The 26,714-nt window shown below is 44.3% G+C and overlaps 1 protein-coding gene across 6 annotated transcripts; it reads left to right on the forward strand.

Annotated features, from left to right (window-relative positions):
• Window positions 1-462: 462 nt before the first annotated feature.
• On the forward strand, window positions 463-26,714 carry LUC7L (LUC7 like). 6 transcript variants are annotated; one of them, XR_011601093.1, is made up of 12 exons: window positions 464-682; window positions 4,967-5,061; window positions 6,326-6,424; window positions 7,818-7,928; window positions 14,028-14,171; window positions 14,490-14,666; window positions 17,030-17,118; window positions 17,548-17,577; window positions 18,620-18,790; window positions 19,713-19,776; window positions 21,410-21,574; window positions 22,915-23,002. XR_011601093.1 is itself a non-coding variant. In XM_070955291.1 (11 exons), exons 1-10 carry the CDS (start codon window positions 622-624, stop codon window positions 19,738-19,740), a joined length of 1,005 nt encoding a protein of 334 aa, XP_070811392.1. In that variant the 5' UTR covers window positions 464-621; the 3' UTR covers window positions 19,741-19,776; window positions 22,915-23,001. The 6 variants fall into 6 exon arrangements, 4 of the variants coding, with proteins under 4 accessions (XP_070811391.1, XP_070811392.1, XP_070811395.1 ...); XR_011601092.1 differs by having other exon boundaries at window positions 21,448-21,574; XM_070955291.1 differs by lacking the exon at window positions 21,410-21,574 and having other exon boundaries at window positions 22,915-23,001.

Consider the following 26,714-nt stretch of genomic DNA (forward strand, 5'->3'; position numbering starts at 1 on the left):
GTGAGCTCAGGAATTCTGGGAGTTGAAGTCCACAAGTCTTAAAAGCTGTCAAGTTTGAAGACCCTCCATCTAAGACAGTGTTTCTCAACCTTGGAAGCTTGAAGATGGGTGGACTTCAACTCCCAGAATCCCCCAACCAGCGCAGCTGGCTGGGGAATTCTGGGAGTTGAAGTCCACCCAGCTTCAAGCTACCAAAGTTGAGAAACACTCATCTAAGATGTCTGAACTTCAATTCAGTCAACCCGAAACTACAACTCCCGAAAGCCCTCTGCCGGAAGGGAGGCCGCCATCTTTGCCTCCAGGAATCCTCGTGCCTTTGGCTGGCCGGGAGCGGAAGCGGACGAGCGCGGTGACGTCACCGCCGCCGCCGTCGTCTTCCTGCTCCTTTCTCTCGCGTCCCCTCTGCTGCTCGATCCGCCCTCTTTTTTTTTTTCCCCTCTCCCGTCGTGCTTTGCGGCGGGCAGGCAACGCCAGGAGGCCGTTAATAGCCGCTCGCGCCCGGGGCAGGCTCGCGACGGGCCTCCCTCCCTCCCTCTATCTTTCCCCCCCCCTTCTCGCCGTTTCCAAGGAGACGCGAGTCCCTTCGCCTCAGCCGCCGCCGCCGCCACCATTGCCGCCGCCATGTCGGCCCAGGCCCAGATGCGAGCGCTGCTCGACCAGCTGATGGGCACGGCCCGGGACGGTGAGTTTGGGCGGGCGAGGCGGGGGCCTGCAGGAAGGAAGGAAGGAAGGAGAGCAAAAGCAAAGAAGGAAGGAAGGAAGGCCGCGCCCTCCGGGCCAGGCGTGGACGCTTTCGAGGCGAGGCCTGGATGAGGCGACCCGCCGCCGCCGCCTCGCCTCCTTTTCGTCGCCCTTCGCTTCGCGTTCGCCCGACGTATCCCCGTCCCCCCAAGTCCCCGTCCGCCTTTGCTGGGCTTCCCTGCTTGGCCCGACGTGGTGTTTCCGCCCCTTAACAGGGACGGATCCCCCCACCCCAAATAATAACACCCCTGCCATGTTGATTTTGGGGTTCCCCTGAGGGTGAATCCCTGAAGGCATTCGGGGATAGGCTGTGTGGAGGAGGATGAGCGCCCAAGAGCTTCCCTTTTTTAAAATAATAATAATAATAATAATAATAATAATAATAATAATAATAATAATAATAATAAAAAGGCCATTTATTTTATTTATTTACTTTCGCTTCATGATTTTATATAGGAGATATATATATGTATGTATATATATATATGTGTGTGTGTGTATATTTATTAAATTTATTATATAATTTATTATATAATATGTACGTTATATATATATATATGTGTATGTACATTATATATGTATGTATGTGTACAATATATATATATATATATATATATATACATACATACATACATATACATACACATACACATATATACATATAGATATAGATATACATATTGATATATACAAGTCTTGGCGTATTCGGGTCTTTTCCCATGTAAGATTGAGAGTATCTTGGCGACGTTTTGACGAGGTCTCACTTGTCATCTTCAGGCTGGTGTCTTCGGCTTCATGCTTGTGCTTTTTTCTTTTCTTTTTTGGTCGCACAAACATGAAGCCGAAGACAACAGCCTGAAGATGACAAGTGGGACCTCGTCAAAACGTCGCCAAGATACTTTCAATCTTACACGGGAAAAGACCCGAATACGCCAAGACTTGCATACCTGTACCCATGAAAATCTACGAAAACAAATATATATCTCCTGACTAGGTGGCTCAGTGGCTAAGACACTGAGCTTGTCAATCAGAAAGGTCGGCAGTTCAGCGGTTTGAATCCCAGGTCTCCTGCATGAGCAAAGGGTTGGGACTAGATGACCTCCAAGATCCCTTCCAACTCTGTTACTGTTACCTGGCTTGGAACCCTTGGGTTGGTTCTGCCTGGGGGCAAACCTCCCCCCTAAAATGCCAGCCTGGGGTTTAATCTGTATACCCAGCTATCTTAAATCCAAGAAATAATAATGATAGTAATAATAATGATGATGATAATGATGGCTTTGGGAATAGGAAAAATAGGAAAAGCTGCCCAGTGTCACCTTATAGGAAAGGTGGGTGGTATAAAAATGTAATCCGTCCACCCACCCACCCATCAATAAAGGCCCCTAGTTGCTGTAGTAGGGGAATGTCACTTGAAAGGAGGGAGGTCCCTTCTGCTTGAGTTGGTGGTATTAAGTATTTATTTAATTAATTTATTAAATTTCTATACCGCCCTTCTCCTGCTGGGCAGTGCATAGCCTAGAATAAAAATAATCCCAATACAAAATTTAAAATTTTAAAAGAATTAAACAAGTTTTGGCCCAAAATTTAAAACCTCCCGACTAAAATCCATTTACAATTAAAAATATCTAAAGGGGGTGGGGGTGTTACGCCAGCCCAGCTTGGTGAAATAAAAAAGTTTTGAGGGCACGGTGAAAAGCACATATGATGGCTTAAGCAGAGCTTCCAAATCCAGAGGCAGTCTATACGGCTAGTCCTCGACTTAACGATCACAATGGAGCGCAACATTTCCGTTGCTAAGCAAGACAGTTGTTAAAATAAGGGTCTACCCTATTTTGCAAACTTTCCTGCCGTGCTCCTTAAAGTGAATCATGTGAAGCAGCATGGTTGTTAAGTGAATCTGGCTTCCCCATTGACTTTGCTTGTCAGAAGGTCGCAAGAGGATCCCGGGACATGGCAACTGTCATAAATATGAACCAGTTGCCAAGCGTCCAAATTTTGATCACGTGACCCCTGGGATGCTGGAACGGTCATAAGTATGAAAAAATGGTTCTGAGTTGTAAGGGCCATTGTGACTTCGAACAGTCACTAAGCAAATGGTTGTAAGCCGAGGACTGCCTGTACTTCAGAATGGTGAAATGTTGGGAGGGGGAGGAAAAATCAGGGAGAGCTGCTGATTTGGTCCTCTTCTGATACGCTTTCCAACAGGCATTGTGGCAACAACAAAATGCCCAGAAATGGACTTTAGCCTTTGGCAAAAGTTCTTGTTTGGGTTACGCAGGCCATCTTTAGCAAAAGGAAACTAAACAGGAGAGCAAAACAAAGCCAGCTTTTGCATGGCAAACCAGTCAGGCCGGTTTGGCAAAACGGCAGCCTGGCCAGCGTAGGTAGCATTGGTCCTAGTAATATGGGTGGCAAAATGGTTTTCAGCTCAGCTCCTGGTGACAGGTGCTCAAGCAGGATAGACAAGTCCCTGACACCTGCGTCATCCCATCTTCTTGCTACCTGAGTCCGGCTACCTGCTCAAGCAGGTGGTGGGGTTCTTGATGTAACATCTGATGCCTGGAAACATCTGCTCAGTGATATAAAACATTGGTACAGATGGTATGAAGGGGACAATCAGGCTTTGGAAATAACATGGGATTTGGTGTAGGCTGTACGTTTATAGGGCTTTCTGGAAAGCATTGGCAGGGAATACATATTAACACCAATTTTTTTATAACTTGGACAATTGAAGCTGCCTATAAGACATAAGGCTTTACACCCCAGATACGTCGGCTGGCACTCTACGTCATGAGTTGAAAGGCCGACTTTTCTGGTTTTACGTGGTGAGGCTTTTCTTTTGTAGACTCGCCTGTAGACGTAAGGTTTCGTGTGTAAAAAAAACACGAACGTAGGCCTGTTCTGCATGTTCTGAAACAGGGCTTTAGTATGTGCCCCGGGAAAAATATATATATATATATTTCCCTTGAAAAGCTGTCCATTCCTGACAAAGTTTGTATCTGCTTCTCTACTGGAAATCAGCCACTGAAAGTCTGGCATCTTTGCAAAACCTTACAGATAACTTTTTGCACTTGGTTTCGTAAATGAATAAAGTGCTCGTTCTTTCTTTGTGTAATTTGAGTTGTTTTTTTTTAATTGCTTCCCATATTTTTATTTCATACAAACTGAACAATTGTGGCCCCTCTATTTTATTTATAAAGGTTCAGTGTATCTTTGCCTGCCTACATCAATCTGCAAGGGAGTTGCAGAAAAGCCTCATGTTCATCGAGCCGTGAGTCACAACCAATTTTTAAAGCTGTTATAACAAAAAAAAGTGTTTGCTGCTTTTTTTCACAAGTAACTTTAAAAGTATAGTTTAGAAAAGAAGGAAAGAGAGAGAGAAAAAAACATTTTCAGTAGACACAACCGGATGCTTGCAAATCCTGATCTATAGTCATACACAGACTAGCTTTTTAAGAACAATTGTCACATACCATTACCACTTTGCCTTTACTTTTTATGTATCATTCCCCTGACTTCCTTACTGCAGGTTTGGGCAAGAAAACTTTTCCTTTAAAACTTTTCAACAGCGGGCATAAAATTCTGCAGCTGAGGTCTTGAAGAATGCAGATGGGTATTGTATGTGTTGGAGCTCGCAGTGTGTATCAACTAATTTTTTTTTTTTTTTTTTGCTTGTTTTAAATGGCTCCCAAATGAGGGTGGGAAAAGGGAGGCATAAGAGAATTATCACTTTTTAAAGAAAAGTCCGGTAGCCTTTAGACATTCAATGTGTGTTAATACATATGAATCACAGCATTTAATAAAAAGACACTTGATTCATAAATGGCTACCTAGTAAAACTTCTGGGTGTGATTCACGGTCTTCAGCTAGAATGGGTTTTGGTTTTCCGAACCTTTGTTTTTTCTGTAGAAAAGATCTTCCGTGGTCTGGACCCAAGATTTTGTGTGTTTTTTTTTAATGTAAATATTGTGACTGTTGATGTAATTATGGTCAGCACCATACTTAGTGGTGCACGTGATATGAAATGCTGTGCATAATTTGATTCTCAGCTGTGAATGAAAGAAAAAAAATCTATAACTTAACACTTTTATAATTTTCCGATCAGTTCTGGGGTTCGTGAATGATTTTTATCTGCATAATGAGGCGAAATAAAACGTACCGTAATTTACCGTGCTTCGTCGACATGTAACAATATTTCATATTTATAACCAAAAATGAATTTCAGGAGATGAAACCAGACAAAGGGTGAAGTTTACAGATGAACGGGTCTGCAAGAGCCACCTTCTGGACTGTTGCCCTCATGATATTTTAGCAGGGACGGTAAGTTGTCTTTCTCCTCACTGCACTCGTCTTGATCACTGTTTTATGTCAGCATTCCTCAGCCTGCTCCCTTTGCAATATTGAATTGCCACTCCCCAGGTTTCCCCGCTGTTGTGGCTAGTGGCCATGATGGACAGAGGGACAGGTAGTCCTCGACTTACGACCACAATTGAGCCCGCTGTTGCTAAGTGGGATAGTTGAGTTTTGTCCCGTTTCTTGCCACAGTTAAGTGAATACGGTTTCCCCATTGAGTTTGTTTGTCAGAAGGGTCTCAGAAAAAGGGGATCACATGACCCCAGGACACTGCAGACGTCATAAAATAAAAACCAATTGCCAAGTGTCCGACCATGCAGATGCTACAACAGTCCTAAGTGTGAAAAAACAGCCATGTCACTTTTTACCCCAGGGCTGTAACCTTGAATGGTCACTAAACAAACTGTTGTAAGTTGAGGATTGCCTGTATAGGACTCAAGTCGAAAATTTCTGGAGGGCACAAAGTTGGAAGAAGCGATTGGTTTCACACCTGGAGTATGCTGTCCACAACTGGGCCTAAATCAAAACGGGGGAAAAAAAAAGAATAGATGCCGCATTGCAAGCTCTGATATCCTGAGAAATATGAACTTTTAAACATTTTAGCGTTATTTAGCTTTCATACTTTAAAGTGCTAACTTTAAAATATTTAAGTCATTTATTACAAAGGTAATCAAATGTGGTATGATAATAAAACATTTTAAAAGGCAATAAAAGTATAACGAGGCCGTCACAATTTGAGGAAATGTAAAAAAAATAACTTGCTGCTGCTCAAATCATAACATATCAAGTGAGTTGCAACCCAGAAGAGATATGTAGCCCTTTGTAATATGATACTGTTTGTTTGGGTCACGTGAAGTTTTGGGGTCATTTTCAAAAGTGGTTATATATATCATCCAGTACTCTAATTAGATGATCTAAAATGAGAAGTATACATCCCAAAGGAACTCTTACAGAATTATTGTGTTCTATGATCCTGCATTTTAGTTGCAGTCCCCTAGTTTGTGTAGGAAAAACTTTTCATCAGTATTGAGACTTCCCAATATATTTATGGCTATTATATAGTGGAATATCCATTCTGCATGATGCCCTTTGGAATAGGAAACAAATTGAGCAGCTGATTATAATTGATTCTTTTGCTAATTACTAGTGGTCGTATCTTTTTCATGTGGTGATACGCTGGATTTTCAAATAATATTGTCTCCTATCCTTTTTTTTTTTTCCCCTTCAATAGCGTATGGACCTTGGAGAGTGTACAAAGATTCATGATTTGGCCCTGAGAGCAGATTATGAGATTGCAAGTAAAGAGAAGGACCTGTTCTTTGAGCTGGATGTAAGTGCTCTCCATTTTGATAATAATAAACAGATACAAGGACGGGCAGCCGTTTTACGTACCATTATTGCAGTAGGCATAAGTGCTGTTGTCGCCTGTGCAAAACACTTAGCAGGTTCATAGCTAGGCAGATCTGCGGCTGTAAGATTGTTACTTAATGTTACACACTTTATTGTAATGAGATGAATAAAAAAAGTAGTCATTTATGACTAAACTCTGGGGAACACAGAGCGGGATGGAGCCCATTAAATGGCTCGTGTGATATGTTGCCGCTCGGGGCGGGGTTTATTTTATTATGTTATTTTATTATTTTATTAGTTTTACTGTTTTTATATATTTTTTATATTTAATATACATATACATATACATATACATATACATATACACACACACACACACACACATATATATATATATATATATATATATATATATATATATATATATATATATATATATATATATATATATATTGTTGCCGTGTGCGAATCGGTGGCAATTTAAATTTCCAAATAAATAAATAAATAATGCTAGGAAGCTTCAAGGGCTTTTCTGCAGAGTAAAGATGTGCTTGTCACAGGCTCATCCTTTTTGGTATAACAGAGCTCTAACAGGTTATCGTACTTTTCGGAGTATCTCAAAGAGGGTGGAAGGTGCGTCTTATACACTGAATACAGCCATTTTTGGCCTCCTGAAACTCCGCCCCATGAGTCCCGTTTTCGCCAAAACCAGGGCTGTTTTTCACAAAAACGGGACGTTCGGGAGGCCTGCAGAGTGGTCCTGGGTTTACCTCTTTGAAATCTTGGTGGGTCTTATAGTCCGAAAAATATGGTACCTTCTAGCATATGTCAGGGTAGGTATTGATAAGTAGAAGTGTTTTTGTTCTGTGTGAATCGGTTTCACAGAAGAGTGGAGATTATTGATCCGGTAATTCATTTGTCTCCTAAATTCAGCCTCTCCAAATACTGTACTATGATTTAAAAACTTGGTTATCTGTGTCAACTTTGGAGAGTGTCTGAATCCTTCATGATTTAAAAGCTAATTTTTTTCCTAAATGTATTTGCCTTTCTATTGTTGCTGTGTTCAATGAACACTTAACTGGTATTATAAAGTTGTGACAATGGTGCTGCAACATTGTTAGGTTTGGCTGTGAGGAAAAGTTTTGTAAGTAACATTTCCCGTTCTTCAGAAGAAAATCTCTTATTTCCATCTCTTTAATTATCTTTTTTTGAAGTGACAACAAGAAGTAAAGAGAAATAAGGCTCTGCATTGAAGAGAATCAATTTCAGATGGGCCTTTCATGCTGCCTTCATCCCTTGATTTTTATTACTGAAATAAGGACGTGTAAAGAATGGCTTTCTAACATTAGCACTGTCCGTTTCTATACAATCAGGCAATGGACCACTTGGAATCTTTCATTGCTGAGTGCGATAGAAGAACAGAACTGGCTAAAAAACGACTTGCAGAAACCCAAGAGGAGATCAGCGCTGAAGTGGCTGCAAAGGTATTTCTGTAGTGCAGCTGGGCTCTTGGTGAAATGGCGAGAGTCTTGAAATTCACAATCCCTTAACTGGCTGTTGCGTAAGGCTTCTTCTGGTGGTTGTCTATACAGTTGATTGGGCAAAACCCACCTAGGTGGTCTTAGGGATCCTGTAGGTGCATGCATTGCTTCAGTGGCAATCTAGGCCACTGGGTGACTAACCCATCTATGTTACCTCAGATAACTAAGAGCTGGAAATATCACAGATGATGTAAGCATGAAGTCCCTCTTCAAGCTCCTTTGAAATTCCTTTAGAAAGATAGACTCTAGATTTAAAGGTCAATTAAAGAGCATAGCTGCATGTTCAGTATTTACATTGGGGATAACATTAGTTTATCCAAGAGATTGTGTAGAGAATTGCTTATCTGTTCTATTCATGCTTCGCATGCTAAATAAATAAACCAAACGTGTGTTTTTAAATTATATAATAATGGGTTCTTTTCCTAGTTACTTTTGCCTCACGGCTTTCTCCCAGTGCTAAAATCCATTACAAAACCAAAGATGGAGTGGTTGAACCGGGAGATTAAAAATGAACGTGGTTTCTCTTAAACCTGTTTCATGCCAGAACTTTAAAAAAATAAAACTCCTTCCACGTGGGATGCATGATGCTGCCCTGAGTCCTTTCAAAGTTGCAGTTGGATCAAGCTCTTGAATGTGACAGAAGAGGAAAATTATTATTGGCCCCACTGGGGTGTGATCCTATGAATTACATTTGAGATGAATTAGTTGGATTTTTGTTCAACTTCAACTAAAAATTGGTTTGATTTGATTTTATGTCTTTGACCTACCTATTATTTTGATATGGATCCCCTGGCATGGCATTCCAGGTTTAAGAATGGCATATATCAAGTCCAATATTGGGACTTGACTCACTGACAAGCCCCAATATTGCAGAATATACAGCTTCATGCTACATAACTAAGCTCCATTTCATGCTGAATAAACTAAATTATTAATGTATCTTAAATAGAAAACTATGTTTAGATAGATTTTTACTCCAAAAGCATTTTATTAAAATAAATTCGATAAAAATCAAAAAAATCCAATTTAAATCAAACAAATCATCGATTTTTATTCACCCTGGTCGTTGAAGCACTTGGAGGTTTATCTGTGTCCTCGGGATCACCTGAGTGGTGCAAATGGTTCCTGTCGTCTTGGAAGTTTTTTCCTCTGGAAATCTATTCCTTGATGAGTTATTGCTTGTTTATTATAAAAACGCGCATGCTCGAAGATGGCGGTGCTGGGTGAGCTCCCGATCTGATGATGGGGGCTATTTGGCCTTTTCGAGGGGTGTAGGGGCGCTAAATCCTCCTGCGACCCCGAGCCCCAGTGAGGAGAGCCCCTGCCCAACCTGGGGAGGATTTTTGCTCCCCTTGTGACATCATGGTTGGAGCGAGGGGCTAGCGGTTTGGGAGAGGTCCTGAAGGGTGCTTGGGACGCCGAGGACGCCGCGGAGCGCCGCAGGGTTGGTAGCGGCGGCGGCGGCGGCGACGCTGTGAGACCTTCCTGGGCGCTGTGGGACTGCCTGGAGCCCCGCGAGGTTGTGGCGGCGGTGAGGGCGCCGTAAACAACTGAGGGCGCCGAAGAACAGCTGAGGGCGCCGAGAAAGCATCGGCGGTGATGGCGGCGGCAGCAGCAGCAGCGGGAATGGCGGGAGCAGCGATGGTGGGAGCAGCTTGGCGTGGCCGCAAAGAGTCATCTAGCTGCGGTCCTTGTTTTTTCCATCGGAGAAGAGGGGCTGGAGGGGGACGGTGGCTCCGGCGGTGGTATGAACTGCCGTGGGGCGATGCCCCCCCCCTCCTCCCCCTCCCCCCCCCCCACTCAAAGCAGCAGAACCAAGGCGGTGCTGGCGGTGGAGGCCAGTTGGCGGCGCTGGTTCCCCCCCCCCCATGCATCTGTTATGGTGCTGGGGTGGGGGGTGACACTGGCTCCGGTGCGACGTCTGCCACAGAATGCTGCAGTGGTGGCTTGCTGAGAGTGGAGAGGAGAAGCCGAAGTGAGGGGGCCTGGACTTACAGATCGGCAGAGGAGGAGATGTTACCCTCCTCTGGGGATATTGTTTCCCCCCCCTCCTTCCCCCTGCCTTCCCCCCCCCCTTTTTCATGGGGGGTGGGGCTTACGAACTACTATGCTCTGGACATCCTGGACCCCCCCCCCCCACTATGTTCCACTCATGCCCTCGCTGGTAGGAGAGACTGAACACCATTTGAAAGAACTGAGGGATTTTTGTATCCCAACGGGGAGGATAGAACATTGTTCCCGTTAACCCTTGTAACGGGACCGGCCATCGTGAGAGGATGGTTGGCTATTAGCCTCTGTTGGAGAAAAAGAACATTGGACCTTCTCCCTGTCGTGAGAGGACAGTGGAGTCCAGCTCTACAAATGGACATTTTTGTGATCTGTATGTTCAGTCACCCCTTTGGACTATGATAGACCCCCGGACTGGCCTTTTTCCCATCTTGGTTCGGTTGATGCTCCAAAAAGCCGACCTTCTTGCGCTGCGAGACTCCCCCCTCTCGCAGGCCTGGCCCTCCACATTATCGAGGGCCTATCTTGATGACGGGCTTTGGAACCCCGAGAGATGGCATGTAGCGAAGAGGGGGTTGAGGGGTTTTTTAGGAAAATTTTTTAAAAAATTTTTAAGGGGACCCGGGAGGGAGGGGGGGGGGTTGTAAAAGCGGACCTGGGGGGGTCCAGATAGCAACCGAGCGGGATGATGGGTCGATTAGTTGCAGCAGGAGGGTCGCGAAAGGAAATTCAACCGGGAAGCAGGGGGATGACAGGAAGGGCTGTGAAATTGAAATAATGAGTGGGAGGGGCAGGTATGACGGACGCAGGGGGCCATATCAAGTGTCGGGGGTGCGCATACGCTGTTTACGAGCGATTGCGCACTCCGGCCCCCGATGCGTGACTCGTGTCCTGGGTTGTGTAGAGTCTCAGGCCCTGGGTCCGCGGCTGATGTTGTGTAATGCCAGGTCGGTGGTTAATAAAGCCCCCCTCATTTGTGACCTTATTTCGGAGGGGGGTGCGGACCTGGCAGGTATCACGGAGACCTGGTTGGGCCAGGAGGGGGGGGTCCCCCTCGTTGAGATGTGCCCGCCAGGTTTCCGTGCATTTCATCAGCCAAGGGCCCAGGGGAGGGGTGGGGGAGTGGCGGTGATTATTAGGGAAAGTCTTTGTCCGAGGGAGACCACTGTTCCTCAGATAGCCGGATGTGAGTCCCTCTGTGTAAAGTGGGGCCGTGGGGTGCAGATGGGTTTGCTGACTACGTACCTGGCTCCCTGCCACGTGGCAGCGACCCTGCCCGAGCTACTCGACGTCATTGCCGGGGTGGCGGTTGATACCCCCAGACTTATTGTCATGGGGGATTTCAACCTTCCATCCGCGGGTGAGGCGTCAGAGGTGGCTCGGGAGTTCATGGCTTCCATGACGGCCATGGACCTGACCCAGTTAGTTCAAGGCCCCACTCACATAGGGGGACACACTCTGGACCTGATTTTTGTCTCTGGTCAGTGGTTGAATGATCTTGGTAGAGGGGACCTAGATATTAAACCCTTGTCATGGACAGATCATTCGCTCCTCCAACTAGACTTTCCTACCGCCGCCCCCCGCCGCAGGGAGACGGAGCCAACTAGATGGTTCCGTCCCAGGCGCCTGATGGAACCCGAAAGGTTCCTGACGGAGCTTGGGCCGTGTCCTGAGACCCTAGCACACGACTCGACTGAAGAGCTGGTGGCCGCCTGGGAAAGGGCGGCCGCTGGAGCTTTGGACCGCGTCGTGCCTTTGCGGCCTCTGACCCGATGCCGATCTCAACTGGCTCCTTGGTTTTCTGAGGAGCTGAGAGAGATGAAGCGTCGGAAAAGACGCCTAGAGAGCATTTGGAGGACTAGCCAATCCGATTCCGACCGGACACAGGTGAGGTCTTATATCAAGACCTACCTAGTGGCGATAAAAGCGGCAAAGTCTAACCACTTTTCCGCTCTTATCGCATCTGCAGAGAACCGCCCAGCCGCCTTGTTTAGGGTGACCCACTCCCTCCTCCGGGGGGGAGTGCGGGAAGATCCCTTGCAGGGTCGCGCTGAGGATTTTGTGCAATTCCTGCACGATAAAGTCGTTCGGATTCGGGATGGCTTGGACTCCGACTGGATGAGTCCACGGGAGGAGACGAGGGCAGGTCTTGAGAATGTTATCTGGGAGGAGTTTGATCCTGTGACTCCCGAGGATGTGGACAGGGTTCTGGGTAAGATTAGTGCCGCCACGTGTTTATTGGACCCGTGTCCCTCCTGGTTGGTGCTGGCCTCCCGGGAGGTTACACGAGGCTGGCTCCAGGGGATTATAAGTGCTTCTCTGAGTGAGGGTGCCTTTCCTGCCGCCTTGAAAGAGGCGGTAGTGAGGCCCCTCCTCAAGAAGCCTTCCCTGGACCCGGCTGAATTAGCCAACTATCGTCCAGTCTCCAACCTTCGTTTTGTGGCGAAGGTTGTTGAGAGCGTGGTGGCACGACAACTTCCCCGGCACCTGGATGAAGCTATCTATCTAGACCCGTACCAGTCGGGCTTCAGGCAGGGGTACAGCACTGAAACGGCATTGGTCGCGTTGGTGGATGATCTCTGGAGGGCTCGGGACAGGGGCTGCTCCTCTGTCCTAGTCCTATTAGACCTCTCGGCGGCTTTTGATACCATCGACCATGGTATCATGCTGCAGCGGTTGAGGGGGTTAGGAATAGGGGGCACCGTTTTGCGGTGGTTCTCCTCCTTCCTCTCCGACCGCTCGCAGTTTGTGTTGGCAGGGGGACAGAGGTCGACCTCGAGGCATCTCGCATGGGGAGTGCCACAAGGGTCGGTCCTCTCGCCTCTCCTGTTCAACATTTATGTGAAGCCGCTGGGTGAGATCATCCGTGGTTTCGGGGTGAAGTGTCATCTGTACGCTGACGATACTCAGCTGTACATCTCCACCCCAGACCACCCCAACGATGCCCTTGATGTGATGTCCCGCTGCCTGGAGGCCGTGCGGGCCTGGATGGGGAGGAACAGGCTCAGACTCAACCCCTCCAAGACCGAGTGGCTGTGGCTTCCGGCGCCCCGATATGGTCAGCAGGTGCCATCGCTGACTATTGGGGGTGAATCTTTGCCCCCCACAGAGAGGGCTCGCAATCTGGGTGTCCTCCTGGATGCACGGCTGTCTTTAGAAGAGCATATGACGGCCGTGGCCAGGGGGGCCTTTTATCAGGTTCGCCTGATTCGCCAGTTGCAGCCCTTTCTGGATCGGGACGCCTTGCGCACGGTCACTCACGCCCTTGTCACCTCCCGGTTGGACTATTGTAATGCTCTCTACATGGGGCTCCCCTTGAAGAGCACTCGGAGGCTCCAACTGGTCCAGAATGCGGCCGCGCGGGTGGTTATGGGTGCAACCCGTTGTGCCCATGTGACACCCCTCCTGCGCGAGCTGCACTGGCTCCCAGTGGTCTTCCGGGTGCGATTCAAGGTGTTGGTTACCACCTTTAAAGCGCTCCGTGGCATAGGACCCGGGTACCTTCGAGACCGACTTCTGCCACCAATAGCCTCCCACCGACCAGTTCGCTCCCACAGAGAGGGTCTCCTCCGGGTGCCATCAGCCAAGTTATGTCGGCTGGCGACACCCAGGGGGAGGGCCTTCTCTGTGGGAGCTCCAGCCCTGTGGAATGAATTGCCCCCCGAAATACGAAAGATTTCCGACCTCCGGGTGTTTCGCTGCGCTCTGAAGACCCTGTTGTTCCGCCAGGCAGGGCTATTAACATAATGTTTTAAATTGGGGTATTTTAAATTTCTGGGATTTTAATTGGAGCCTAATTATTTAATGATTTTAAATTTTAATTGTTGTCGTGTTTTTTGTGTTTTTAAATAGGCTGTACACCGCCCTGAGTCCTTCGGGAGAAGGGCGGTATAGAAATAAAATTATTATTATTATTATTATTATTGCTTTATATTGAGTTTTTAATCTACGTAAGCTACCTGGCATCACTGAGAGTGAGTCACATAAATTTCCTTCAATCAAATAAATGACCCCAAACCCGTGTCCGTTCTTTAGGCAGAGAAAGTACACGAACTCAACGAAGACATTGGGAAGCTTCTGGCTAAAGCTGAGCAGTTAGGAGCTGAAGGGAATGTGGATGAATCCCAGAAGATCCTGATGGAAGTGGACAAAGTCCGTGCAAAGAAGAAAGAAGCGGAGGTTTGTTCTTTCTGAACTGAATAATGCAGATTTACTGCTTGGATTTACTGCTTTGTTTAGCTCAAGGAAGCCTAGGATATAACTGGCCAAGCAAAACGAGTTTATTATCTCTCTCGAAAAATGGAGAAGGAAATTGTAACGTTTATCTTCTTTTTGACTTAACGCTGCTTCCTAGATTAGATTAGTGTCACTAGTATTATTTGCGACGTGTTGCAATTAGATAAGGTAAGGATGAGTCGTTGGCTAAGGTGGGGAGAAGGAAGACAGAAAGGTGAGCGATGGGAGTTTTAATTTTAACCTCTTTCTGATCTTCAATAGGAGGAATACCGTAATTCTATGCCGGCATCCAGTTTCCAGCAACAGAAGCTGCGTGTTTGTGAGGTCTGTTCCGCATACCTTGGTCTCCATGACAACGACCGTCGCCTTGCTGATCATTTTGGGGGCAAATTGCATTTGGGCTTCATTCAGATCCGTGAGAAATTGGACCAGTTGCGGGTAAGGGCTGTAGTTATTCAGGGGTAAAGTACTCTTGTGTGAAAAGAGCCTTAAAATCACTGGACAGTTTTCGTTTTAACAATTGGGTAGACACAATATTGGTCTAGGTCAGTGATGGCTAACCTTTTTGCCATCGCATGCCAGGAGCGGGGGGTTGGGGGTCGCGCGTGCCCACGCCCATAATTTTATGAGCCCTGTGCATGCGCGCATGACTCCCCCCATTCCTCGCACGTGATGGCTCGGTAGGCCCGTTTTTCTTACTCACCTGGCTCCAGGGCCTCTCTAGTTGGCAAACGGGCCATTTTCGGTCTCTGGAGGACCTCCGGGGGGTGGGGAAGGCCGTTTTCGCCCACCCCAGACTCCTAGAGAGGCCCTGGAGCCAGGTGAGAGAGAAAAACGGGCCTTTCCCACCCCCACCCCCCAGGCCCTCCAGAGGCAGGAAACCACCTGTTTCCCTACTTCTGGTGGGCCCAGAAGACCCGAAAATCAGCTGGCCGGCGTGCACATGCGTGTCGGAGCTGAGCTCGCGTGCCCACTGATATGGCTATGCGTGCCACAGGTTCACCATCACGGATCTAGGTAAATCAGTGTTTGAGCTTTCTCCTCTTCTTTAAAACTTACAATGGGTGACTAGCCCATGTCAGACAAATCTACAAAGTTATGAGAATTTTACGCACACGCAATTAAGTTCACGGGTGTGTACCTTGATTTTTCTCCGCTAAGTAAAATTCTTAAAACTTTTAATGTATGTGTGAAATGACTTCATTGATGTGAGATGTTTTATGTAGTTCCGTGCTTGTCATCAAGTTAACAGGCCTGTGCAAGTCAGACCTGTTTATTAGAATTAACGAATTTGGCCCTCCTATTTCATTATTGCCTTTGTCCGTGGGATAAATCCGTAGGTTGAAACCAGAAACTTGTCATTATCAACAGGGAAGTCTTATCTATTATTCTTCTAAATAAACACTTCCGGTACTTCTCATTTTGAGGGGTGACTTAAGGTACTGTATATAAAACCAACACTTTGTCAGGCAATAAACCTGTGAAATCAGTGTGTGGCTGATGTTTCTGTCACTGCTTTGCCTCCAGTCTTGGACTCTGCGGGCTGAGTGTGAGAAGCATTGTGTTCTTTCCTGGTAAAGAAATTAAAGACTAATCAGGGTTACATTAACGTTGGTATCAGAATGCTAGTCTCTAGCAGAGGATTCTGATTGTCTAGTGTTCTGAGTTTTCTTGGTGCCTCAAACACTGAGGAGTGGCTCCATAGGATCATTTTCTTGATGCTTTGAGTATTTGATATTTTGGCAAATTATTCCCACATAGGTATTTTTTTTTTTCCTCCCACTACTTTCCTGCCTTGATAGTAATATGTTGACCTGTTTCAGATTAATCTCTGCAGCTCTCTCCTAATTTTCTTATTGGTTGTGGGGTCTGGAAGCTGCTGGTGGGAACATTGACCATGCTTGTTGAGATTATGGGACCCAATATATCAGAAATATATCAGGACATACTGATATCCCGATGTACTGAAAAAATGATATGCAGTCAGATCACAATCTTAAATGCTTTTTATATATTTAACTACTTTTAAATAGCTGTGATTTTTTTTCCTAATCATCTGATTTTAGCTGCTGCTTTTAAGCTCAATGTGTCACAGTAATGGCCAAAATTGTGGAAACCTTTTGGGAAAAGTGTATTTTCTAAAACTAGGTAATAACACCACTTTTTTTTTGGAGAAGTACCATAAAATTATATATCAATGGAAAGATAATTTAATCAAGAATGTAATGCAATAACTTTTAGGAAGGAATTGCTATTAGAATAGCAGTTACAGTATAAAGAAGAAAAGTGAAACACGTAGAAAAATCAAGATATACAAAAATGATCACCATGTCAGTTAATACTTAGTTGGATAACTTTTAGCATGAATTACGGCCTTACAACGTCTTTCCATGGAGTGAACTAAGTCTTTGAGTTCTGCAGCTGTTACAATGTGAAACCAAGATTGAAGGATGGCTTCTATTAACTGGGTTTTATTGCTGGGTCGCTTCTGGCGAACAAGTTTCTTCAGTTGGCTCCATAGATTTTCAATTGGGTTAAGGTCTGGGCTATTCCCAGGCCATTCCAGCAGTGGAATAGGATTATCTTGAAAGTCCAAAAAAAAAAAAAAGTGGTGTTATTAGCCATCAAACTTTTCCCCAAAAGGTTTCCACAATTTTGGCCACTCTTGTATATAGGGACATCCTAATAGGAGAGGATGATGTCACCAACTGTCTTTGAATGACTACTCCTTGCTATCTGCGGGAATCCCTTTTGATGTAGAAACCCAGTTACATTTGACAATGTTCCTTGTCTCATTCTAGAAAACCGTAGCTGAAAAACAGGAGAAGAGGAATCAAGACCGGTTGAGAAGGAGAGAAGAAAGAGAGCGAGAAGAACGTGTGGGACAACGGTGAGGCATCGCAGAGGGAGAAGCGTGGGGCTTCCTGACATAGTGGCATAAGAGGTCCTCTGCTGATCTCAAAGAAACAACACAATAGAAACTGGGCTATGTTTGGTCCCCAGGCAGCCCAGACCTATGTTGGAGCTCTTTTGCCCTCTGAAATCATTAGAATTTGGAAGTAGAAGGAAGAATGTAAAAGTTCAAACAGTTGTCCAAAGTAGAATAAAGAGGGCTGCTTGACAGAAGATGAAAAGTTTTGATTAAACAACTCTTTCCCAACTGTTTAGAATTTTCTTTATCATCCTTCGCCAAATTCATTCTCAACCTTTTCAGCATGTTACCTTCTGGTTTTTTTAAAAAAGAACACCCTCATAACTATGCTTGCATTCTGTCTCCAGCTGTTTCTTTTTAAACAATGCTGTTCCTTTTTTTTTCTAGATCTGGATCAAGAAACCGAGATCGTAGAAGGTAAGAGAGCTTGGATGTGTGTTGAGCGAAGGGTACGTGTGCGTGTATATACACATTGAGGTGATGGTCCTTCATTTCAGATGAGCTCCTTGATAGCTTTTGGTGGCTCTCCGCTTGTGCCTTTTCTCCAGACACAAAAGCAGGAAAGTTCCCCCAATCTTTCCTAATCTTTTACTATTTCTCCCTTTTTTAGAACTCGCCTATTAAGTTGCCATTGAATTGAGCTACATTGGGTTGGCACCCTTGAGGTTCCCCTTTTATAAATTACAATGGCCTTTTGATATATAGAAGTAACGTTGAGTTGCTGAACTCTGCTTGATGATGATCTTCAGCATTCTTTAGAACAGAGATTGTCTACAGTGTTTGGGACTCCCACACACACACATACACAATCTCATGTTCATGCTGAACTATATTGCTTTGTGTGACCAATTTCTTAACTATATGGGTTTTAGGATAGCAATAGTTCTCGACTAATTTGAATTGGGTTTTTTTCCCGGTCTAACCGATTTATTTATTTAATTTGTAATTTGCTGAATGCTGTAAGAGAATAAAGGGGAAAGAATAAAATCTCGATTTCTGTGAACTTAAGGTATTGAACCTTAAGGATGGCCTTTTCATCCATATCTTCATACAGTGGTACCCAAGTACTTCTTTATTAGTTCCGGGAAGGGCGATGAGTACCAAACAACAACACTTGACACTGTCAAGTTCTAGCTTTTGTGTTGAGTACCAAGCAGATGATGAATACCAGGCCAAACTTCGTGTCAAAATGCATTGAAGAGCAAATTCAATGAGTTTCAAAGCAGTTGAGTACCAAGGACCATGTACTTGCTACCTTGGTACTCAAGGTACAACATTGGCTTAGTTGTTTGTGTGATAAAATACAGGCAAGCACTTATTTCCTCCTCCTTAGAGGAAAACTTAGGCATAAATAATATGTGTACTGTATATGAAAAGAAACAGGTCATCCAGTCACTCTTAATAGAAAACACTTTGATGTGGCTGAACTGAATTTTTTTTTTCAATCTTCCTGCTGCAGATCGCGATCCCGAGAGCGGAGGCGCCGACGTTCCCGCTCCCTTTCCCGCGAGAAGCGAAAATCCCGTTCCAAGTCTCGGGAACGGGAGAGGCACCGGCGCCACCGCAGCCGTTCCCGAAGTCATAGTCGGGGTCACCGACGTGGATCCAGAGACAGGAGCTCCAAGCATAAGTATGGCCAGCATTTCTCAACTGCCGCTTTGCGGGAAGGCTTGTTTTGCTTGGGAGTTTAGTCAGAGGAAACGCGTTAAAGCTGAAACGATATCAGGACACGTTTAGAAATAGCGATGCCAGTTTCCAAGGCCCCCAGGGAATATAAGTTGGGTTAAAAAGTGTGGTGGTCAAGATGCAAAGAAGCAGGGAAGGCCGAGCTCTCCTTCGTGAATAGAAGTAGAAATAGAAATAAGTAGAATATATTTCATCCATTTCAAAGACCACAAGTTCCAGCAGCCATTTTGAACTCTTGCCAGTCCTGCAAATCCTGTTTTCCCCAATATAAGGAAGACTTCCCTGCTTCTACGAACCATTTTTCGCTTCTGCTAAAAGGCATACTGCTCACTTAGGGAGTAACTGACATATTGCTATCAGGCAGGTGTTCGTTAGCATTTCTAAAAATGTTCAGAGGGGCATGAACATGTATGCACAAAAGGCCCAAACTGGCAATCTTTTACACAGAAAGTAACTACCGATTTGATAACACAGTTTAATCCAAATTAGGAACAAAAAAAGATTCTCGGATTGTTTTTAAGAGATGATGTTGGGAATGGATTTAGTTTCTATTTTGCACCTAGTTCTTCCGTTTAATGCTTACCATTCCATCCTTTATAGAAGGAAAAGTTTAAGAGAAGTGATTTATTTCCCCCGCATACAAGTTAACCACACTCCTTTGAAAATTTCATTCACCTATTGATAAAGTGGATTTATAACTTCACCCATTAGAAAAGTGAGTGAAAATAGAGAGTATTTATCCCTTTTCTTTGCACAGAAAGGAGGATTGAAAACTAGGGATATTATAAAATGTGTGGGAAACGGTTAACTCATGGTTGAGATACTAAATTCATTTTTTAAATCTGTCTTAAACATGAACAATAAAGAAAAGAAGTTTGGACAATTAGGAAATGAGGAAGACCCTGTAATTACTATTACTCTAAAGAGCAGGTAAGGGAAGACTTCAGAAAACGCGAATGTACTTTAGCTCATAAAGTGCCCCCCCCAGGGGGAAGAATTGCATGGAGAATATTTTCTGGAAAAATGGGAAATGCCGGAAACCTGGAGAGAAAATAGCAGTTTGTGAAAACTCCCTGTTTCTTTTAAATAATCATCTGCTGCAATTTCTTAAAAATTCAGCATCTTCGAAAGAAACAGTATCTGGCAGGTGCAAAAGTATATATATATATATATAAGAGGTGGCGCTGGATAAATAAATCATTATATTTAAGGACGTGGAACTGTTCCCGTTCTTTTGTTGCTTTTGCAATAGAGATGTAAGTCGATTTTTGCATTCCAGAATCCCGAAAGTTTTAGTCAAGGACTGGAGTTGTTTGGCGGGAGGAAGGGACCTTTGTTTTAATTTCCCAAGTCTAAAAGACTGCTTTTCAGGTAAAGCTTTTGGGGCAAAACTTTGGGAGCAGAATGCCTTTGTTTTCAGCTTAGGTCCATAGCAGCTTCAATGTAATGAGCCACTGGAATAATTAAAAACAAGTCAGAATTCTGTATCCTGTAAGGTTATCTTCTCCTTTAGATACCTTCATATCATCATCATCTTTTAATGACCCCATAATCCCTTGCTGGGTGGACTCTGGGCAACTGAATGGAACTGAGTGTTTACTGGCCGGATGCCCTCCCTGTCGCCAATGCGGAGTTTTATTCAGCAGATGTTTTCTCATTGTGCCCAGAGAGATAAATATCTGCCTCTATACCTAGGATCGAACTCACAGTCTCCTGATTGTGAGGCGAGAGCTCCACCTCTAGGCCACCGTACGCCATTTTAGATACCTTCATATGCTAGCTAGAAATGATGGGATTTATCCTAATTCATTTGGAGACCCATCCTGCTGGAGAAGAGCCATCGATGGTCTTGAATTAGGATTATTGCCCTGCAGTCACAAAGTAACCATTTCCATTTGAAGTAATCCTCAATTTAACAACCATTTGAAGTTATAATGGCACTCAAAAGAGTGACTCCTCGGACTGTCACTGCCTCCCCACAATCCGGTGATCCAGATTGGTGCCCTTGGCAACCAGCAGGCATTTCCAAAGATGGCAGCATCCTGGGATCATGTGATAACGTGACTGTATCAGCCACTTTCCGACAAGCAAAGCCAGTGGGGGAAATTGGATTTGCTTAACAACCCCTGCGATTCACTTAGCAACTGCAGTGATTCGTTTAAAAACCTTGGCAGAGAAGGTTGCAATATTGGGCACGGCTCACTTAACGGCCACCTTGCTTAGCAGTGGAAATCCTGGCTGCAGCTGTTGTCGTAAGTCGAGGACTACCTGTAGCTTCATGCTTTGTGTCCTCCTCCCACCTTTTAGCAGTGGACAGATGGCATTATTCCAACCCCAATGTGATAAACAAGGGTTGCGAGAAAAGGGAGACGGCTGAAGTTCATGGAATCAATCCAGGTTTATAGACTGAAACGGTAGCAATCAGGCGGGCGTTGAAGTCGGCTGGCGCTAGCAGTTAGCCAAGTTCACATACGCTGAAGAAGGAATCTTTAACCACCTTCGGAATTCCTGACTCTTATTTTTCTTCCTGTTTTTTTTTTTTTCCTTCCCTCCTCTGTTTAAGCACTAACATCATTGTTTGTGCTTTTCTCTGGGTGGCAGTATGGATTGGACTCAGAAGGAGAGGGCAAGTGACTTTAAGTGACGTAAGGGGAGAGAGGTTGGGCCATTCATAAAACTGGCTTGCCTAAGGATTCCTTGACCGAGCCAACCTTGGAGAGCTCCTTTGGTAAGCTGGGTTTTAGGGTCAAGAGGGAAGCTTCTTATATATAGTATAGCATTGGTTCCTGTGAAGAGCCGTTGAAGAACACTGTCTGGTACATCATCTATGGAGATTCTCAGTCATCCAGATCATAGTTGCCTCAAAGTTGCCAATTTTTTTGGTCTTCAAAAGACAATTGGACTGTTTCTTTGAGGAAGAAGATGTTTTCATTCTCATCCAAAAAGCTTCATCCATTGAACGGATGAAGCTTCTTAGATGAGAAGCAAAACATCTTCCTCCTCCTCAAAAAAAACCCAGCCCAGTTGCCTTTTGAAGACAAAAAAATAAAATAAAAAGGCACATTTGAGGCAGTGTCTGGTACAGATTGAACAGAAATGGAATTTAAAATGTGTAGCAAAGAACAAATTATATAGTATCGTTGGGTACTAACCAGAGAAGTTGAAGAACCGGTGATCATGTATAGAATATCATAAAATTCCTCCGTGTTTGATGTGATGCAGAGTAGGAGGGAAAAAATCTCCTTAGTGCTAATGTTGTCACTAAATCTTAGGATATGAGTGAATTAAAACAAGATTGAATTGTGTTCAGTTCTTCTGCAAGGCTGGCTGGTGGTCCCAGCAGTCACAGGAACAAATTTATTAATTACCAAATCTCGCTTTGGAAAGGATTATAATGCTCCCTTCTGTTCAAATACTAAGGCTATTTTCATGCTTATCCTTATCGCCAGTTTTTTTTTATTTCCTGGACATGAATGGTTCCTTGATAAAAGCAAAAAAAAGATTTATGTCTTACTTTTCAGTGAACGTTTTAAGGAATTTGCTTTTGACTCCCGAGATAAAGAAATTGCTTTTGACTACATCTATTACTAAAAGTTGGAGGATTAATTTCTATCCCAATAAATCAAGGCCAACAGGAATGGCATTCCTGTCTCGGAGAATGTCATCGTTTAAGAATTGACGCCCTCTTAAATCTGGATTTTGAAGCATTCTGTTGATGCACAAAAATCGACCAAATGTGGAGAAACCTGAATTATATTTGGAGAGTTCTTAGGTGATTCACCTCTATTCTTTTGTGTTGCTTGGCCATCCCTTTGGGGATGATGTGCTACATTTCAAACAAAACCAGCTTGTGAATTCTTATATCCTTTTGAGACCAACTTCCCGCCTGTCCAAACAAAAATTTGATTTTCTTCCCCCCCCCCCCCCTCAACTAGCCAAGGTCCAGAGAGGAGAATTGACAGAGAAATCTACAGCTCCTTCTCTTAGCCACCTTTGGTGTATATTTAGATTAGAACTGCGTTGCCTTTGGCGTGAATCCTTTATGACGTTGCTCGCTTTGTACTTCAGATCCTCTAGGGATCGGTCTTCAAGAGAGAAGTCGCGGGACCGGGAGAAGAAAGAGAAGAGCTCGTCTGAACGGCGGCACGAGAGCACCAATGGCAAATCTCGCTCCAAGAGGTCGGAGGAGAGGGAAGCCGGCGAGATCTGAATCCCCTTCTTGTACTGTAAATAGTCTTGGAGAAGCATTCTACACAGCCCCAAATCTCTCATTTATATTAACGGAAGACAGCACATCCTTTTGTAGTTCTGAATTTCTATCGTTTCCGCAGCTAGTAATGACAGTTCCCTGCCATTGACCGAAACTTCTGTTTTTATTAAGCCTAAAGAAACCCAGCAGCCAGGGCTCCATCCAGATTAATACTTTTAAGCAGAACGCAGCTGCTGGGGAAGCAATCCTATCAGAAGGACTGCAGTCTGCTTTTAAAGGGGGGGGGAATGTACCCTCGCCCTCTCATTTTAAAGCATCACTTGCATTTCTGTTGCAAAGTTAAGTTGATACCCGATTTGAAAGAACATCAGAAATAGTGGCCTCTTTTCTAAACCCCTTCATTTGGGGATTTCCACTCCTGTATTTCAAACATTCAGCCTCTCTGTAAACAAGTCAGCAGTTTAATTGACAATGCACCCTTGTTGTAATTTGAGGACAATTGCTGCCAACTGGATAGGGTTTTGGTTTTTGGAGTTATTTGTATCTCTGTAGTCCGGTGAAGTTATAACACAGCATTCTAATTTAATTGAACCTTTAACTGGATTATTTTTTTGCCCAGTGCTCTGCTCTTTGGTGTAGTTTTCTCACAGCTTGCCTATGTTTCAGCCTATTCACTTTCTGAATTTGGTTCACGTGCCCTAAGTTGTCACTTAACAAGGAGAGCCTCATCAAAGGCCCTGTTGAGAGGTGCCCCCCCCCCGTCAGAAATGTGTTTGAGTGAACAAATTGTGTAGTGCTACAATTTAGGAGCTGCACTTTTCTGTGATAAATTTAAGCTTTGGTTTGGAAGAAATCGGTGAGATAACGGACCATAATCAGCTATCGCTGTGCTCTGCTTGAGAGTTACAACACTTGAATTTTGACAAATGACCACTGTAAGCAGATAAGAGTTAACTGCAGTCACCCACCACCACGTCTGGTGAACTGGAGAAAACGTTTGTTCCATTTCTGTATCTCCTCCCCTTTGCCCCTGTTTTGGCTTCATCCCTCCAAAATTGCAGAGATTAACGGGATTCTCCTAATCCTAATGCACAATTTATTAAGAGTTTCTTTCCTCTTTCGCTGCCACTTTTTCTGATGCAGCAACTTCACGCATGGATCTTCTTCGTGCGTACTATATCGACTGGATAAGAGGAAGCAGCAAGCGGAGCCCCACCTCTCCCAGAGCCACAGAGAGATGCAACTGGGACAGACCATTCCCAGGAATGTTTAAATCTTAAAATACACCCCTTCCCCCCCTCCACCTCGAAAGGTTGATGGGTCCAGGAAAAGAAACCGGCCAGGCAAATCACGTTACATGTACAAAGCATTAGGAATCCACCCCCCACCCCCACCCCCAGGATTTTTATCTTCGGTATTTGAGCAGTTTGATCTGTAACGGCACTTGCCCCCTCCTGCCCTCCCCCCTCCCCATGTCTTTTGAGGAGTTTTGGTCTAAGTAACAAAGATGTAATTCAAGTGCTGTTGTCCTGCCAGTCTGATTCACATTAAAAGCTTACCTTTGTGGCTTGGCTTGGTCAGTGATCTCTTGGAGGGTGGCATCGATGTTTAAAATGCTTTGGAAAAACGAAAGCACAGAGTAAGAGAAATGTGCTGAAGCACGCTCTGGGGCCATACGAGCATCTCTAGCCCATAAGATGTTCTCTTTGTATTTTACGCATTCCTGAATGGTGAACATTCAGTAGAAGGCTGGCTCAGTATTTCTGTTGTGTTCTATAACAAGGACCAGCCATTAAAATGGGCTGTCGGTCTGCAGTACCGCCTAGAACATCTGTGTCAGAGCTGCCCATCCTTGGCGACTGTAAAAACCGTGGACTTCAACTCCTAGAATTCCCCAGCCAGCGATGCTGGCTGGCTGGGGAATCCTGGGAGTTGAAGTCCACGGGTTTTACAGTCACCAAGGTTGGAAATCCCTGATCTATATAAAAGTGTTTTGAAAGTTGGAAGGAGAAAGCTACCACTTCAGCTGAAAAATGTAAAAAATTCCAGTTGTCTTGGTTCCTGCCTAAACACACAAACACACCTAACACAAGCTTTATATGCTTTTTGTTTGTTCGGAGGATGAATTAATCATTCCGCTTTGATTAGATTGGGAAGCATCGTGGCATGTTAAGTTTCCATTAAATTCTGTTTGAAGAGGAATCCTTTCGTTTGTATTGTTGCTCATCATGGGCATTGTCCAGGTCTGCTAACTCTGTGCTGGTAGCTCTTGATCTTTTGCCTCAGTAGTGGTCTCATGAGTCCATACTACGTATTTACTATAAGGCTCCTGAAAATAACCAATGCTCCGAATCGATTTGGGCATATTCAGAGCAGAATGGTTCATCTTGATTTTGGTGATTCATTTTTTTGGTCCAGATGAGATTGGGGCTGATTTGGATATTCCAAATAAACCCAATCAATTTTCTAAATCGTTTTCACGTGATGGGATCTGACTGATGTTTCAAAGGAGCTCAAGTTTTCATCAGCTGCTGTTACTACGCATTTGATCAATGGTTAAGGGCACCAGTCCCCTCTAAAATTACCAGATAAGTTCATACGGAAATAAAAGCTTAATGCTTGCTGGCTTTTATTTTGTGTTTTAAACCACTGAGTCACTGTGATTACAAAGTTCCAGAAACAGCATAGTGTAACATTGCCTTTAAACACTGAGATAGTGTAATAAAAATTGGTGTACATGTACTTACAGTAAGAATCTCTAATGTTCGTAGAGTTATGTCATCGGCTATAATCCTCATGTTTAGTGCAAGAATCTGTATTCAACATTCCTGGCAGGATTCCTTTCTTCCTTCCCTTCCCATCTCTCTCAATTTCCTTCTTTCCTTCCTCCCTTTTCATCTCTCAATTTCCTTCCTTCCTCCCTTTTCATCTCTCAATTTCCTTCCTTCTTTCCTTCCTTCCTTCCTTCCTTTTCTTCAGAGAAGGGGACCCAAGCCTTGCTTTGGAAGTAGCTCATTATTTGTTTGAGCCCCACTCTTTACAGAGATGATACAAAAAATGTAGCTTTTGCTGTTGGAAAACCCTTGTATTTTTGATAACTTTATCCAGGATTGTTTTTCTTTGGCTTATATTTTCACAATTTCCCCCATAATCTGTTCATTTGTTTGGAGCAGCAAAGAAGAGAAAAAGCTATTTTATTAATAGCAAAGAAGTAAGAAGGTATAGATGGGATTGTGGGAGTTCGTTAACATTTCTAAAGGCCTGGCAGGATTGTGTATGAACACCTTTTCTTTTTTAAAATCATATAAATTCCAGCATTGAGGATTTGCAGTTATGGAAAAGGCACAAGCTCTAGAGCTCAAAGGAGTTTATAATCTTTTAAGCTCAACTTTTTACATTCGGCTACTGTGCATTTTATTCATATTCTGGCCAACTCTGTATAGCAAATAGCAGATGTTCTATCACTAGTGCCTGTAAGGGAAGAGAGATCTGGTCTAGAATTGATTCTGTTTCTTCTTAACAGCCTGACTGATGGAGTAGTCGGAGGTGGGCTTTCAACCTTTCAGCTGAATTTTGGGTTCGTGTGTTACCTATTCTCTGCTATGTAACCAATTCCCTGACAAGTCTGAAGAGTGATTAAAAACCTTGTTGGGACTGC

This window comes from Pituophis catenifer, unplaced genomic scaffold, assembly GCF_029215685.1.
Source record: "Pituophis catenifer annectens isolate HBS135680 unplaced genomic scaffold, rPitCat1.0.hap2 SCAF_16, whole genome shotgun sequence".
NCBI lineage: Eukaryota > Metazoa > Chordata > Lepidosauria > Squamata > Colubridae > Pituophis > Pituophis catenifer.

Bases quoted from the DNA above. Each gene is read 5' to 3' on its own strand.
- LUC7L (XM_070955290.1), top strand. From the start codon at position 622: ATGTCGGCCCAGGCCCAGATGCGAGCGCTGCTCGACCAGCTGATGGGC. The intron at 5,062-6,325 runs GTAAGTTGTCTT...CCCCTTCAATAG, and splicing joins ATGATATTTTAGCAGGGACG to CGTATGGACCTTGGAGAGTG. The intron at 6,425-7,817 runs GTAAGTGCTCTC...CTATACAATCAG, and splicing joins ACCTGTTCTTTGAGCTGGAT to GCAATGGACCACTTGGAATC.